At 45.3% G+C, this 16,615-nt stretch overlaps 1 protein-coding gene and 1 long non-coding RNA gene across 4 annotated transcripts in view; one reads left to right on the forward strand and one right to left on the reverse strand.

Moving 5' to 3' along the window:
- Window positions 1-6,880, reverse strand: part of ASF1B (anti-silencing function 1B histone chaperone) — a 9,554-nt gene extending 2,674 nt beyond the window's left edge. Inside the window, exons 1-3 of one of the 2 annotated variants that reach the window (XM_007129421.3) lie at window positions 6,631-6,735; window positions 2,675-2,766; window positions 1,273-1,388 (exon numbers count right to left, since the gene is read on the reverse strand). In XM_007129421.3, coding sequence (XP_007129483.1) covers window positions 1,273-1,388; window positions 2,675-2,747 — 189 coding nt within the window. In that variant the 5' untranslated portion in view covers window positions 2,748-2,766; window positions 6,631-6,735. Of the gene's footprint in view, window positions 1-1,272; window positions 1,389-2,674; window positions 2,767-6,630 lie in introns of both variants that reach the window. The other variant, XM_007129419.4, reaches the window with a different exon arrangement.
- Window positions 6,881-7,409: 529 nt separating this feature from the next.
- Window positions 7,410-15,672, forward strand: LOC102996093 (uncharacterized). Of its 2 annotated transcripts, none has more exons than XR_449362.3 (4): window positions 7,410-7,492; window positions 7,844-7,922; window positions 8,538-8,639; window positions 10,255-15,672. It is a non-coding gene; the product is annotated as an uncharacterized lncRNA (long non-coding RNA). The 2 variants fall into 2 exon arrangements; XR_008616723.1 differs by lacking the exon at window positions 7,410-7,492 and adding an exon at window positions 7,504-7,703.
- Window positions 15,673-16,615: the final 943 nt, after the last annotated feature.

The following is a 16,615-nucleotide window of genomic DNA, read 5'->3' on the forward strand; positions in this document are numbered from 1 at the left end:
CAACAAGAGAAGCCACCGCAATGAGAAGCCCGTGCGCTGCGATGAAGAGTAGCCCCCGCTTGCCGCAACTAGAGAAAGCCTGCACGCAGTAACGAAGACCCAACACAGGCAAAAAAAAAAAAAAAAAAAAAAAAGAGCAACAAACAAATGAAAACACGAGGCCCCATGTTCAAAAATTAGTAAGTTTCAGCCAGTGATGGCAGAACATCATACCAAGAGTGGGGCCCAGTGTGACCGTATGGGTCGCATGCCTAGGAGGCCGGTCCTGGCTGTGGGGTAGGTTAGGTGGATTGGATATGGGTGGGTGAGGGCTTAGGTGATGGGATGAGGTTGCTTAGATTGGGGCGGGAATAGCCAAGATCAGGTAAGTGAATGGATTTGAGCAGAGGCTCTCAAACTTTAGGGTGCCTAAGAATCACATGAAACCTGCATTTCTGACAACCCCTGTGATGCTGGATTAGAGAGCGATTTAGCAGCTACAGTGGATCCTCATTATTCATGCATTCCGTATTTGCCAATTCGACTACTTGCTACAATGTATTTGTAACGCCCAAATCAATATTCAGGGGCTTTCACGGTCATTTAAGGACACGCACAGAGCAGGGGTGGGATCTGAGTAGCTCAGTGTGCATGTTCCCAGCTGAGGTAGAACCAGGCAGTCTCAGACTGTAAACACGTGTCTTTTTTGCGGTCTCAGGGCCACGGTTTCTGCATTTTTGTTGGTAATTTTGCTATTTAAAAGGGCCCCAAAGCGTAGTGCTGAGTGCTGCCCTGTTTCTAAAAGCAAGAAGGGATGTACCTCATAGAGAAAACGTGTTAGATAAGCTTTGTTCAGGCATGAGTTATAGTGATGTGGGCCATGCGGTCAATGTGAATAAATCAACAATACAAAATAAGTTGTCTTTAAACAGAAAAATATAAAACAAGATTATGTATTGACTGGTCGATAAAAATGTGACTTGCAGGAAAATAATGTTGTATTTCCTCTAGGAGCAATGATTTAGTATTCACTAATTCAGTGTTTGCAGCAACTTTACAGAACATAACTCCCGTGAGTAATGAGAATCAACTGTAAATCAGTGGCTCATGGTAACAGTTATGACATAGCGGTGGAGGAGAGGGAGGTGTCTGAAGTACCTTTGAGAGGTCAGACAGTGCTTGAGAGCGGAGCCAGCATTTGAACCTGAACTTTGACCAACGAACCATTCTGTGTGCTTTTGGGTAGAAGAGGATGTTTCTAGGTGTCAAGGCCTAAGGCCTAGTCCTTCTTACCTGAAAGACGAACATGTGTCTCCCTGCTGGGACAGGGCCGACCAGCACTGAGTCTAGGATTTGATCAAACTCCTCACTCTCGGCTGAGCCAACGTAAATGATCTTCCACTCCAGGTCTGCAAGGATACAGGGTGTTAAGAACTGAAACAGCCTGACAGCAAGAAGGCTGGGAAAGGGCCTTCTCATGTTAGTTTTGGATAGGTCCTTAATATATTGATAGATTTTTATTCTCAAGGACACCTGACACCCACTGGGCACTAAGTGCCAGGCACTGCGGTCCCGATCACTGGGGCAGGCGCGAAGCTCTATTTCCAGTGGGGAAATTTCTCCTGTGGGCCTAGCTTTGCCAGGCGCCCTTCACTCTGCACCTCCGGGGAAACTTGGGCCTCTCAGAGCCTGAGGGTGAACCGTATGGCAGAGGTTGAATTAAGAGCCACGTGACAGAGGCATGGAGGCATGCTGAGGAGGGAACAGCAGGGAGTTGGGCCATTTGAGGGCCCTGCCCACTGAGTGCCGGGATAGGAAGCAGCATCCTCTTTCACACACAGGGACCGGTGCCACCGAACTGAGTAGATCCCTCAACAACTGGGGCAGGGCAGCAGATTGCAATCCAGTAGGACAGCCAGCCGGCAGGAAGGGAAGATAAGGTCGCTGGGGGAGCCAGCCAGTCCCCAGGTCCTCCAGATCCAGCACCAAGTCATGCCTGCTCTCAGACATTAGGGCAACAGCGACTCAGTCAACAAATATGGCATCATACGGCCATCCTCTGAACCCCAATTTTCTTGCATCCCATCCAGTAGGGGACTCACATTCCTGGGTATGTTCCGGCAAGATAAAAGGGAAAGTGCTCAATGAGACCCTGCCCGTCAATCACAGGAAATTCCCAGTGACTGCGGTCTCTTGCAGGAGGTCCAAGTGTATCAGGGGCAAGGTCATGCTACTACACGGAAATTTGGCAGGAGACCTGAAACTTATTTTAGGTTCTTTGAAATTACACAACCTATGGCTCCAGCAGCCAGGGGAAGTTTCACAAGCTGTGATTTTCACAGGAAGCAAACTGTCTTAGAAGCTGCCCTGTTCCTTGGTCTAGTGTCCCACAAGAGCACCCAACTTTGGAAGCACGGCAATGCCGGGCCATGACTATGGAGGTTTGTCACCTGGGCTCCATGCCCTTTCTCGATACACTGGCTTCCTGTCCTTTTGCAACTGACACCCAGGCCTTCTACTCAGGACCCTAACAGATCTGTAGGAGGTGGTGGCCATTGGGCTCACTGGGGTTGTCAAACTCCAGTTTCTTATTATTTGCAGGGAGGAGTTAAGTTTACTGATTTATTTTTGTTACAGGTAGTGACACAACCAGAAATAACGTTTTTGGATGAAAACAAGCTAGCTCTGTTCTCACCTTTCTCACATAGCTCTATCATTTGATATCTTTCCTTCTGGCCTTTTCCCCCATCACCAGGGGAGTCACACATGTGTGCATAAACTAATGTGCTGCAGGGGGAGACAAAAAGGAGATTTTAATAGAGCAGGCCGGGATGTATGCTGTGGGCTCTCAGCGTTCAATGCTGTTGGCAAGGGAGTTCCCTGGTGGCCTAGTGGTTAGGATTCTGGGCTTTCACTGCTGTGACCCGGGTTCAAACCCTGGTTGGGGAACTGAGATGCCACAAGCTGCGTGGTGCAGCCAAAAAAAAAAAAAAAAAAAAATACTGTCAGCAAAACCTAAACAAAGATTTTGTTTACCAAGAAAGCACGTTGGCTGACCAGAAGAGAAAAATGCAGGTGGACAAGCAAATGGGTCACGATGGCTCCCTCCACACAGGCCAGAAAGAAACCAGAGAATTAACCAAGGACTACAGAGAAATACTCACTCAAGGGTTAGAGGAGCTGATAAGATCACCTATGGAAGACAGAAGATGACTGAAATGAGGATCTACAAATTGGAATCGCCTGAAACCTGCTCAAGTGTCTTAAGCAGAAGCATACTGAAGTGACTTCATTTTTGAATGAGACATGGGGTATCAATCACCAACACAGCACAAACTCACTCCTACTGAATATGGGACATGGTCACAAACATGTAGCATTGTGTGCCTAACCTTCTGAGTGACTTCAAGGGTAAATTGACTACATTACTTTTTTTTTTCTTCTTGGCCGTGCCATGTGGCTTGTGGGATTAGTTCCCTGACCAGAGATTGAACCCGGGCCCCCTGCAGTGGAAGTGCAGAGTCCTAACCACTGGACTGCCAGGGAATTCCTTACATTACATTTTGTCTTTATGCCTTAACTTTATAATCTAACCACTGCACAAGATGCTGCTCTACTATGTATGAAAACAAAACCCAAACCAATGATATGATGAAAGACATGTTAAAATATATATATATATCGTAGTTGAACTAGCTGGAGAATCTGTTTCCCGCCTTAAAAACGACAGGACTTCCCTGGTGGCGCAGTGGTTAAGAATCTGTCTGCCAATGCAGGGGACGCAGGTTTGAGACCTGGTCCGGGAAGACCCCACATGCCGTGGAGCAACTAAGCCTGTGCGCCACAACTACTGAGCCTGTGCTCTAGAGCCCGTGAGCCACAACTACTGAAGCCCGCACGCCTAGAGCTCGTGCTCTGCAACAAGAGAAGCCACCGCAGTGAGAAGCCCATGCACCACAACAAAGAGTAGCCCCTGTTCGCAGCAACTAGAGAAAGCCCGGGCACAGCAATGAAGACCCAAGGCAGCCAAAAATAAATAAATAAATAAATAAATTTATAAAAACAACAAACTATCTAGTAGGGCTTTTTCTGTTTATCACTTTCCCTTTGTTCGTAATCATACAGATGAACCTTGGCCTGACCTCAGGGTGTTAGGTGTGGGTCAGAACATCTGGCTCCAAGACTTATTCAAGTAGTACCTGTTGAATTTCTCAACTAAACAAGGGAAAAATACACCCAATGTATTGAATGTAGACCCATGCCTTGGAAGCATCTATCTCCAGATGCTGAGGAGAAAAGAGAGCAAAAGGGGTTCAGAACCCTTGAGAAATGGGTCAGACTGGGGATTGGGTGTTCAGCTCTTCAGTTGCCAGTGTCTGAAGTCACCAGGTAACAAGACTGAGATTCCTCCAGAATCTGAGAGACTTCTAGAGCCAGGCCCATTCCATCTGGGAGGCAGGAAACAAATTCTCTCTGCTCTGTGGGAAGAGGCAGAAAGGAAGTTGGCAGGTTAGAGTGAAGGACAGCTCAACAGGTACAACCGAAGAGTCTAGATTTCTAGGCCAGAGTTGGCCTTCCAACTGGAATTTCTCTGAGCAAAAGCTTAATTGTCCAGGTATAAATAATAATAGCACCCCCGTTTCCCTTCTCTGAGTCCTGTTTATGCTCCACTTCTAAAATAGGATGCCTTCTTTCCCAGGTTATAGCAAAGATAAAGAACCCTGGACACAGAACTCAGAGACAAAACCTAGGGTTAATAATTCTACAAACTGGCTGTGTGACCTTGGAGAAGTCATTCCATTTCTTTCTATTAAAAAATAATAACCAGCAGGTTGATTTTAGCCTTTCCTGCTCTGATTCTATAAACAGATTAATAAAGTAACAGAGCAGGAGCTTTGTAGGAATGACAGTACTAGATAATGACCATGCAACCATTTTTTTTTTTTTTTTTTTCAGGCAACCATTTTTAAATGCAAGGAGCACAAACAGGCTGATTGAAACCCGATCTCCTGCCATCTGGGAACTGTGAATCCCTTAACCTATTAGCTCCTTACATCTCCTCCTGGCTTTAAAATTAAATCTTATTCCACAGGGTCATTCTACACCTTATTTATTTATTTACACCCTGCCTTGTTCCAGAAAGGATTTAACTGGGCTTATTCTACAGTTAGTCACAAGTAGACCCCTTAATGTAAAAAGGAGAGAAACTGGGGAGAGACTGGTCCAATGGCCCAGCCCAAGCACACACACACATCAAAACTTTATCAACCCCAGGCTAGTCCACGGGCTGATATGCAGGCAAACCACCCACCTACCACTGAGAGGTGCTGGTTAGCACACCCTGGCCTCACAGATCTCCACCTCCTCAGCCGCTGCCTCTTCTCTTCTCTTAACCACCAGGTGGAGAAGAGATCTAATGGAGTATACTTCCTCCTGAAAGTGGTGCCAAGACTCGCTGAATGACCTCAGATTTTTCGATTTTTATAGACCTTTACTTGAAAGGTCTTTTACTCTTTGTGGCTCCCGTCTTCTCATCTGTGAGATGAGAGCCATGTCCACCTTTGTTACACAGATGAGTAAGTACATCTGTGAAAGCACCTTGGAAAAGATGCACAAAATGTTGCGACCTCCCAGAAGATTGTTTGAAGCCAGATACCTTCACGGCTCAGCCTGGAACCCCCCCACCCCCAGACTAGGTCAGACCATCAAAAATGTTGGGAGCACTGCTGCAGCAGGTCAGCAGGAGTCTGGCAGGCAAACAGTAGGAACCAGCTAATGCTTGCCTGGCCATGCCACCCCTCAGATTTGAGTATGTTAACTGAAGCCCACAGTCAGAGAGGTGGGAGGAACAGGAGCTGGAGAGATCAGGTTATCCTCAAAGACTGGAACCAGAAGCCAGGCCATGCCTCCCCGGGTGGAGTAGAGGGTTGGGGCCAAACTAAGGAAGGAAGCCAGGTTCTAGGGTATGTGGTTTGGGGTAGAAAACAAGCAGAAGTAGCTGGGGTTGGGGTTAAGTATCAGCAGGTAGGGGAGGGGATTATGGGGAGACAAATGGGGAGATGGGGACGAGTGAGGTCTTGCCACAGGGGGAGAGGATCTTCACTGGGAAAATGGCGGAGGGGGCTGAGGTTTCCATATGGGAAATTGGGAGGGGGCTGGGGTTTCCGTTGGGGAAATTCGAGGGGCCTGGAGGTTAGGATCACCATAGGAAAAGAGTGAGGTGGGAGTGTCTCACCATAGGGGAGAGGGGATTGGTGGGGAGGACTGGGTGGCTGCAGTGGCAGTCTACCCGTACAGAAACAGAAGGTAGGGCGTTTCTTGTTACAGCGAAGACGGGGTGGCTGAGTGTCTCTGCAGGTTAAAGAACGGAGGCTGAGAAGGTCTCTACATAGAACACAGGTGCCCAGAAGGAGCGCCACAGAAGAAAGAGGGGAATGATGAGGTCTCCCTGGGGGAGAACGGGAGTAACCGTGGGGGTGGGGGTGGGGTAGTCTCCAAGGGCAGGTTGGCGCTGGGAAGGGGCTTGGTTCACGGGAGATCTCGGTTGGGGGAGGGTGTGTGTGTTTCACAGGGTTGGCCTCGGGGTTGTCTCCAAGGGGAGGTCGGGGTTGGCCCAGGGGAGAGCGGGTCTCCACACGGGCCCAGCCTCACCGTCTGCCAGGGCCTCACTGCACTCGAAGCTGATCTCGAACCGGAAGGGGCTGTGGAAAGGGCTCGGATTCTCCAGCACCGCCACGTTCAACACCGACACCTTAGCCATCGCCTCGTCGGGTCGCAGCCGAAGCCAGAGCTGGGGCCGAGCCCGCGTCTGGGTCCTATCGGGTCAGCGGAGCAGCGTTGCCCGAAGCCGCTCCCGCTCCCTCCGACCGCGATCTAAAGTCCGTATCTCCTCCGCGCGCCTCCTTCAAATAGCAGGTCCCACCCTCCGGCTAATCACAGTCAACGCTCCACGACTGCGCGAGCTCCCCCTCAGCCAATCCTGGAGCGTCGGTCTGCGCGCGCCGAGACTCCCGGGACCAATCCGTGGAGCTCCCTCTCCGGGATGCGGGAGGGAGGCGGGACCGTCTCTTAGCTTCTTTGGGTGTCCGCGGAGAACCAATCCCCAGAGTCTCCGACTCGGAAGTCTAGGGAGGGGTGGGCGGGGTCACTGTGCAGGGCTCCTCTTGGCCAATCCTGAGGGTCCCCGCACCAGCGAGGTCAGCACTTAGCCCCGCCCTTCCGGGAGACGCCTCCAGCTGGGGACAGCGCAGCCAACCGCCGAGCGGTGGCGCCCGGCGCTCGCTTAAGAGGGAAAGAAGGGCGGTGCTTGACCTGCGGTGATTGGCAGGCAGGAGTGGGGAGGGAATAAAGCAGATTCTGTGAGAGGTGATTGGCTAATATGGCTGCGGGAGGCGGGAGGAGAGAAGAATCGGATGGGGATTCGTGGGAGTGGAGCGGAAGTCGGCTGCTGGCGCGGTTGAGCCGCGTGTGAAGAGGAAGGTGGAGCGTTTGTACCTTTGGCGTCTGTTAGCTGGTGAGCGTTGCCGGAAGTTTCTCGAAGGGGGCTCCTGGCCCCTCAGGCCCAGCGGCCTGGCAGAACGTTGTGAACGTTTAACTCACCCTTGAGGGGAGACGGTGGGGCCGGTACGCGGCGCGCTCAGTCCCGGGACCGGGAGTCGGGCCTGGTTCGAATCCAGTTCTTACACCCTCGAGAGCCTCTGGGGAGGTTTCATGTGGACAACGCTGTAAGTGGGAGTTCGAGTTCGGCCTTTGCCACTCACTACCCGAGGCCACGTTTCCCTGCTCATTGAACGGGGTCATGAAAATTGATTGTCCTGACTTATGATTACATAATACATCTAGAAACTTCTCTCCACACTCCCAGGCGTAGGCCGGACCACCGTGGCCCCCAGTCTGGAAGACTCGAGGGACCTCCGCACTCACTCACTGTTCTTCCACCAGCGGTAACATAACTAATTTTACGCTTTTCTATAGTAACCACGTTAAAAAAAAAAAGTTTTAAAAAGTTAAATTAGGGCTTCCCTGGTGGCGCAGTGGTTGAGAGTCCGCCTGCCGATGCAGGGGACATGGGTTCGTGCCCCGGTCTGGGAAGATCCCACATGCCGCGGAGCGGCTGGGGCCGTGAGCCATGGCCTCTGAGCCTGTGCGTCCGGGTCCTGTGCTGTGCAACGGGAGAGGCCACAACAGTGAGAGGCCCACGTACCACACACACACACAAAAACTTAAATTAATTTTAATATACTAAAATTAATATAGCCACAATATTTCAACATGTGATTGGTATAAAAAAATACAACTAAGGTATCTTACATTTTGTTACTTAGTGCTAAGGCTTTGAAATCCTCTGTGTTTTACACTTTATACCACATCTGTGATCCGGACGCTGCTTTCACCGTTAATAATTTAGGTTTCATAAAATTTACAGTTAAAATGTAGATTCACATGCCCAAGCTGTTCCCAGCATACTTAAAAGTTTCCCATGAGCTCAATCTTCTGTTGGTGTTAAGTTGAAATGTTAATTGATGAAAGTTAAGCGACGGGAATGTTCTGTTTCACAGCAGCGCTAGCCACATTCAGGAGCTCCTGATCCTCTGTGGCTTCTGTATTGGACAGTGCAGATCTGAAACAAATTGGATCAGTCACCCCCACCAACTTAAAATGTGAGTGGTTTTCTATTGTTCTCACTATGAGAATATTGTCTTCAAGACTCTACATGCTTTGTTTACTACCCACCCAGCCCCCAACTTCAGTCCAGCCAAACTGACCCTCTTTTAGTTTAGTAAAAATCTGACATGGCAGCCCCACCTCTTCTTCCAGCTCTTGCCATGACTGGTGCCTTCTTGTTATTCAGTTCTCTGCTCAGATGTCCTCTCCTGGGAGAAACCTTTCCAAGGGTCCCCTGGACAGTGTTCAGACTCAGAGTGTAAGCCTGAACAGTACTGTTTCAAGCCACTAGCATTTAAAAAAAATTTTTTTTTTTTTTACTTACTAGATAACAGGTTTATTATAGAAGGATCTAACTCAGGAAGAACCAGATGAAAGAGATGTAGAGGGCAAGGTATGAGGAAAGGGGTGTGTGTGGAACTTCCACGCTCTCTGAACTTCATGCTCTTTGAGCGCGCTCTCTCTCCCCATTCTCCACATGTTCACCAACCCAGAAGCTCTCTGAACCCTGTCCTTTTCGGTTGTTACGGAGGCTCCATTAGGCATGATTGATTAAATCACTGACCACTGGTGATTGAGCTCAATCTCCAGCCCTTCACCCTTCCCAGAGGTGGGGGTGGGTTGAGCAAGCCACTAGCATTTCTTATCCAGCCTCCTCTGTGGCCTCATGATGCTGGGCATTATTATTATTATTATTATTTGTATCTCTATCTCACATTAAGTTAAAAAAAATTTTTTTTTTAATCGAAAGGATTTTTTTCCCCCATTGAAATGATTTGGCTGCAAGAAAATTCACATTACAATCGGTTATGATTTCTTGGCAGTCACTGGGCATCCTTGGGAATTTTTGTGACTTGAGAAAATCTAATTTTCAAATTATTTCCAAATGTAATTCGATTATTTATGAATACAAAATTTGATGAATGAAGTTGTTATGATATGTTTTCTAGACATTTAACTAAACATTTATTCATTACAACTTCGTAGTTTTCTTTTTGCATCATGGAACTTTTTTTCCTTTATTTCCAGCCCCAACCTTTTCATAGCCTCTGAAAAGCTCATCAGCTGTAAGCATTATGTCTGTGGTGCTAATGAAGAAAATGGCCCTGTCTATAATGCCTTCTCCCTACAGCTGGCTGAATAATCTTCAGTTGTAAAGCAGATCATGTCATTACCCTGCTTAAAACCTTCAAAGGCTTATCATACTTAGAATGAAACTTAAGATCTTTACTTTGGCTTAGGAGGCCCTGCACACTGGCTTCAGCTGACCTCTAAAGCCTCAGCTACCAGTCTCCCTCTTGTCACTACTTTGAAGCCCTGCTGGCTTCATTTCCCGTCTTTCAACATACCAAACTTATTCCTGCTGCAGGGTTTTGCACTTGCTGTTCCCTCTGCCTGGAATGTGCTGCCTTCAGATAATTGCGTGGCTGTCTCATTCTCATCATTTATGGTTCATCTCAAATGTCTCTACCAAAGAAGCCTTCTTGGACCACCGTAGTTAAAGTAGACCTTCATTAATTACAAAAGCCTGCTTTATTAATTATCTTAGAAGCACTTACCAGAATCTGTAGATATGTTGATTTTAATTGTGCTTTTTTTTTGGCCACACAGCTTGCAGGATCTCAGTTCCGCTACCAGGGATTGGACCTGGGCCACAGCAGTGGAAGTGCCGAATGCTAACCACTAGACCACCAGGGAACTCCCTAATTGTGCTTTTTATCTCTCATCATCCCTCAGTAGACTGAAAGCTGGTTGAGGACAGAGATCTCACCTGTCTCACACTGAACTCTCAGTGTATTGCCAGAGCTTAGCATAGGAAGTCTTCAATAAATTTTTTTTAAAAGTGTAAATCCATATAAAGGACTTAGCATAGTACCTGGAATGTGAAGAGTACTCCATAAACACCATAAACATGAACTGTTAGTAGCGCGTAGTAATTAGGAGATAAGTCATCATTTTTCTTACGTAGTATCTCAGGTGCACTCACACTCAAAAACAAGCATAAGAAATGCTATGACAAATATGTTTTTACCCATTACCCAGCTTAAGAAGTAAAACATTAGCGATGCAATTGAAAGGTCTTATATACCCCTTCCTCAAACCTGTTCCTCTCCCCTTTTTTTCAGATGTAACTACAATCCTGGTTTTGGTGTTTATTTTTCAGTGCATGTTTGTATATCTTTAATACGTGCCTTTAAACTATGTATAGTATTGTATGTCATGTTCTGCAACTTTATACAAAAGAGTCAACTATAGCAGGCCTGAGACTGCTCTCCTTAGAAAGGCCTGTTTGCAAGGTTGGCCCTTGGCTGGTGTCTAGGAACTTGGATTTCAGGAGGGTTCACACCATTTCCTAAATAATACAAGGGGCTCATGGTGCCTAAACTGTACAAACAATGTGATTTGTGTCGAACACCTGCTTTCCTTCTGGAGTCTGGAAGTTTGGTACTTGACCAGCTGCCCCCCCCCAGCCAATACCCTGGGCACTGTATCTCTAAGGAGGTTTCCTGGTGGACAGCATTTCACACATGTTGTCACAGCTCTGCTATAGGAACTAAGCACGTCCTTTGTAACTCTGCTGGGAGAGGACTCTTGGAAGCTTGTGCCTGGTTTCCTCCAGACTTCGCTCCATGCACCTTTTCCCTTGGCTGATTTTGCTTTGTATCCTTTCACTGTAAGAAATCATACCCTGGGGAATTCCCTGGTGGTCCAGTGGTTAGGTCTCTGAGCTTCCACTTCAGGGGGCACAGGTTCAATCCCTGGTCAGGGAACTAAGATCCCACGTGCTGCATGGTGTGGCCAAAAAAAAAAAAAACAAAAGCAAAAAACCAAACCAAACCCAAACAACAACAAAAAAGAAATCGTACCCTGAGTAGGCTATATGCTAAATCCTGTGAATCATCCTAGTGAGTCAGGGATGATCTTGGGGACCCCCAACACAGTATCATACCACATATATCCTGACAGGGCTGGAACTAGGATGAGGAAAGCAAGGGCACAACATTTAAGGAGACACTCACCCTCCAAGTCACACAAGTGCCAACCTGTACCTGCATGACTGAGCGTGAGTGCCTCCTAAAATTTTCATTCTAGACACCTAAGTTGCTTCACTCTGGTCCCATCCCTACCTTCATTAAAAAAAATTAAGTAATTAATTGTGGCTGCCTTGGGTCTTTGTTGCTGCGCACAGGCTTTTTCTCTAGTTGTGGCAAGTGGGGGCTACTATTCGTTGCGGTGTGTGGGCTTCTCACTGCGGTGGCTTCTCTTGTGGAGCACGGGCTCTAAGGTGCGCGGGCTTCAGTAGTTGTGACTTGCGGGCTCTAGAGCGCAGGCTTGGTAGTTGTGGCACACGGCCTTAGTTGCTCTGTGGCATGTGGGATCTTCCCGAACCAGGGCTCGAACCTGTGTCCCCTGCATTGGCAGGCGGATTCTTAACCACTGTGCCATCAGGGAAGCCCCGAACATAATGCTTTTGAGAGGTATATATGTGACACGTGTATAGCTCTAGTCGTTTATTTTCACTGGTGTATGGCTGTGCTGTCTGATGCAGTAACCATTAGCCACATGTGGCTATTTATATTTCAGTTAATCAAAATTAAATGAAAAAAATCAATTCCTCAGTCACTTAGCCACATTTCATATGGTTAGTAGACACCTGTGGCTAGTGGCTACTGCATTAGACAGCTTAGATAAAGAATACTTCTGTGATCACAGAAAGTTTTGTTGGACAGTGTTTACTTATCCATCTACCTCTTGCTTGGTATTTAGCTTGTTTCCGGTTTTCTGCTCTTACAAACAGTGCTGTAATGTTTATTGTTGTGCGTGACTCTTTGTGTACACGTGCAGGAGTTTCCCTAGGCTACATACCTAGGAGTTGAATTGCTGGGTTTGGGGGACAGTCACCTTTACTAGATATTGCCAGTTTGTTCTTCAAAATGATTGTTGCAGTTCTCACTCCCACCAGCATTGTTGCTATTGCTCAGTGTCCTTATCCATACTTGCTTTTGTCAGACTCTTACATGTTTGTCTTTATGATGGGTGTGAATTATTGGTTTCAGTTTGCATTACCATGATTAATAGTGAGATTGAGCTTTTTTCATGTTTATTTACCATTTGCCTTTCATGAATTGCCTGTTCATATCTTTGCCCATTTTCCTGCTGGATTGTCTTCATCTTACTGAGTGCAGGAGTTCTTACATCTGCGGCATGCCTTTTCATTTGTATGGTGTCTTCTCATGTTCAGAATTTATTATTATTATCATCATCATTATTTTAATGTCATCAGAATTATGAATCTACTTATAGTTTGTGTTTTTTTGTGTCTTGCTTAAGAAATCTTACACTGTGATCAGTAAGATATCCTACTGTATTTTTTTCTGGAAGGTCTACTTGTCATATTTAGCTTAAAAAAAAACAATCTGGAATTTATTTTTGTTTATGATGTGAGGTAGGTTTAATTTTTTTCATTTGGTTAACCACGTGTCCCAGCTCCATTTATTGAGTAGTCCAGTGGTTCTCAAAATGTGATCCCCTGGGGATCCCCAAGAACCTTTTAAGGAATCCATGAGGTAAACTATTTTCATAATAAGTCTAAGGCATTATTTGCCCTTCTCATTTGTGCTGTGTTGTATGTGCACTGTTGGTACAAAAACAATGGGTAGAACTTCTGGCCCCTTAGCAGGAAACAGTGCAGTGTCACCATATTGTGGTAGTGGTTGTCATTGTATTCCTCACCACCACACACATGCTCAATGTTAAAACAGTTTCACTTAAGAATGTCCTTGAAGAAGCAGTGAAAGTAGTAATTGTGTTAAAGCTTAGCCCTACAGCAGGTCTTTCTAATATTCTGGGTCGTGAAATGGGATGCTTGCATAGAGCACTTCTATTGCATGCTGGAGAATGATGGTAGTTGAGGTAATGTACAGTTGTTTGAGTGGAGGTGGAACTGCTGACTTTTTTCATGAACACAATTTTTACTTGAATAATTGCTAGTTATTATTCAGATTAGAATATATGCCATGTATTTTCTCAGAAACAAATGCAGTGAGTGGTCACTTGGAGGAAAATTAACAGTGTGTTGCCAATGATAATATTTGAGCTTTTAAGCAAAACTTAGACATTTAGGAAACTTTTATTCACCACCATGAGCCTGACAACTTTTCAATATTTAAAGGTTTTCCTGATGAGATCAGTGGTGATATTATTAACAGATATATTTTTAAAATACTGTAGAGTGAAATGTAATAACTCAGCATATCAGTATTTTCCTAAAGACCAATGCATGATGTTACAAAATCAGTCATAAAAGATTAATTAAAATTTGTAAGATAGACCAATGGGTTTCAATGTAACAGAGTATGAAAAGTTTATTGATACAGTTTCATATTCAACATTGTAACTAACTTTAATACACCACCACTTGTTGAGTTTTGGTATAGTAACAAAGTAAAATATCCCCAATTAGCTGAAAAGGCTATGACACTCCTCCCTTTTCCAACTATGTATCTTTGTGAGGCTGGCTTTTCTTCACATACTTCAACCAAAACAGCATATTGCAACAGATTAATTTCAGAAGCCTGATGTGAGAATACAGCTGTCTTTCATTACACCAGACAGTATGAGTTCTACAAAAATGTAAAACAACGCCATTCGTTGCACTACTTTGTTTTTAAAATATGCATATAGTTATTTTTTAATAAAATAGGTTATTTAACATTTAATAGATTTATTAACCAATTTAATTTAGTTAAGTATTTAAAAATTTTGCTCAGTTTTAATTTCCAATTCAGTAAATATAAACAGATATAATCTCTGTCCCCATAAACAACAGCTCATTAGGGTCCCCATTAATTTTTTTAAAAAAGATTTAATTTTTTTTAGAGCAGTTTTAGGTTCATGACATAGATTTCTCATATACCCCTCCCCCTCCCACATGCATAGTATCCCCCATCATTAACATCCACCACCAAAGTGGTGAATTTGTGTACAATTGATGAACCTATATTGACACATCATTATCACCTAAAATCCACAGCTTATGTTAAGGTTCATTCTTGGTGTACATTCTATGGGTTTGGATAAATGTATGACATATATTCATCATTACAGTATCATACAGAGTATTTTCACAGCCCTAAAAATCCTCTGTGCTCCTCCCAGTCATCCCCCTCCCTATCCTCATTAAGTTTTAAAAGGGTAAAGGGATCTCAAGGTCAAAAAATATAAGATCCTCTGGATTAATCCATCCTTTTCCTAGTGATTTGTAATCTCTGCCTAGAGCAAGTTTCCAGCTAGTCACAGGTCTCTTCCATTGGACTTTTTGTCTCTTCCTGTGCCAAATACCACATTGACTTAAATATTACCACACTATAACCAGTCTTGGTAAGGCTAGTTCCCCACCTTGTTCTTTCTTCTTCCATTTGTGCTGGTTATTCTTGGCCTTTGTTCTTCCATAGAAAGTGGGACACACAAATACTTTTTCCTATTACAAAAATAATATATATTAATGCAAACAATTTTTAAAATACAGAGTTGCGAGAAAGTTAAAATTACCCTGTTAATATTCTGGTGTATAGCTTTATATTCTGCATATATTTTATTATTATTTTTTAAAAGCAATTAAAATTTTTTTTTCTTTTTTAAAAACATTTATTTTTTGGCTGCGTTGGGTTTTCGTTGCTGCATGCTGGCTTTCTCTAGTTGCAGAGAGATGGTGTGCGAGCTTCTCATTGCGGCGGGTTCTCTTGTTGCAGAGCAGGGGCTCTAGGCATGCGGACTTCAGTAGTTGTGGCACGTGGGCTCAGTAGTTGTGGCACGCAGGCTCTAGAGTGCAGGCTCAGTAGTTGTGGCGCACAGGCTTAGTCGCTCCGCAGCATGTGGGATCTTCCTGCACCAGGGCTCGAACCCGTGTCCCTGCATTGGCGGGCAGATTCTTAACCACTGCGCCACCAGGGAAGTCCCTGCATATATTTTATATTTATACGCACATATACACATACACACATACACTTGTATATATACACAGTTTCATATTTGTATACACACACTTTTTATATATACATGCCATCAAAACAAAACAAAAGTAAGGTCATACTTTACCCTGTTTTTTATATCTAGGTTTTTACCCTTAGTATTTTTTTTTTTTTTTTTTTTTTTTTTTTTTTTGTGGTACGCGGGCCTCTCACTGTTGTGGCCTCTCCCGCTGCGGAGCACAGGCTCCAGACGCGCAGGCTCAGCGGCCATGGCTCACGGGCCCAGCCGCTCCGCGGCATGTGGAATCCTCCCAGACCGGGGCACGAACCCGTATCCCCTGCATCGGCAGATGGACTCTCAACCACTGCGACACCAGGGAAGCCCTACCCTTAGTATTATTATGAATATATTTCCACATCCTTTAGTGTTCTTCTGCATTATCATTTTGAATGGCTGCATGGTGTTCTGTTTATGGATGTGCATTATTTATGTAACAGTTTTCTATGCTAAAATTTTAGATTCTCTCTTGTGTTTCACTCTTAGAAGCCTTACTACAGCGAACTTCCTTGTCGCTGTCTTCATGCACATGCATGGTTCCTTACGATCAATTCCCAGGAGAGGACTGGTTGGCTTAAAGTGAGGGCTTCAGTTGTGAGAAGCTGGGATCACTTGGACAGAGGCAAAGGTTGATGGAAGACAGTGGGGCAGGACAGAGAGAAAAGAGTAGTGGTTGCAAGGGTTTTGGTCAAGGTGAGTCCCAGTGAAGTAAGAAGGGATATAAATGGGGGAGGGTCCTGTCATCACAGGTCATTGCCATGACTGAGATGTTTCAAAGGGTAAGAGAGAAGCAGAATAAGCCTGAGGATGTTGTAGGGATAAAGGAGTAGCCTCAGCCTGGCACCCCTAGGCCTTCCCAAGAGTTCACGGGAGAGAGGAGGTTTTCTCAACGGCAGAGTCTCCAATGTTTTCAAGCCTTTGAGGATCTGAAGCGAATCCTCTG

Source organism: Physeter macrocephalus, unplaced genomic scaffold, assembly GCF_002837175.3.
Source record: "Physeter macrocephalus isolate SW-GA unplaced genomic scaffold, ASM283717v5 random_572, whole genome shotgun sequence".
In the NCBI taxonomy this organism is placed as follows: Eukaryota; Metazoa; Chordata; class Mammalia; order Artiodactyla; family Physeteridae; genus Physeter; species Physeter macrocephalus.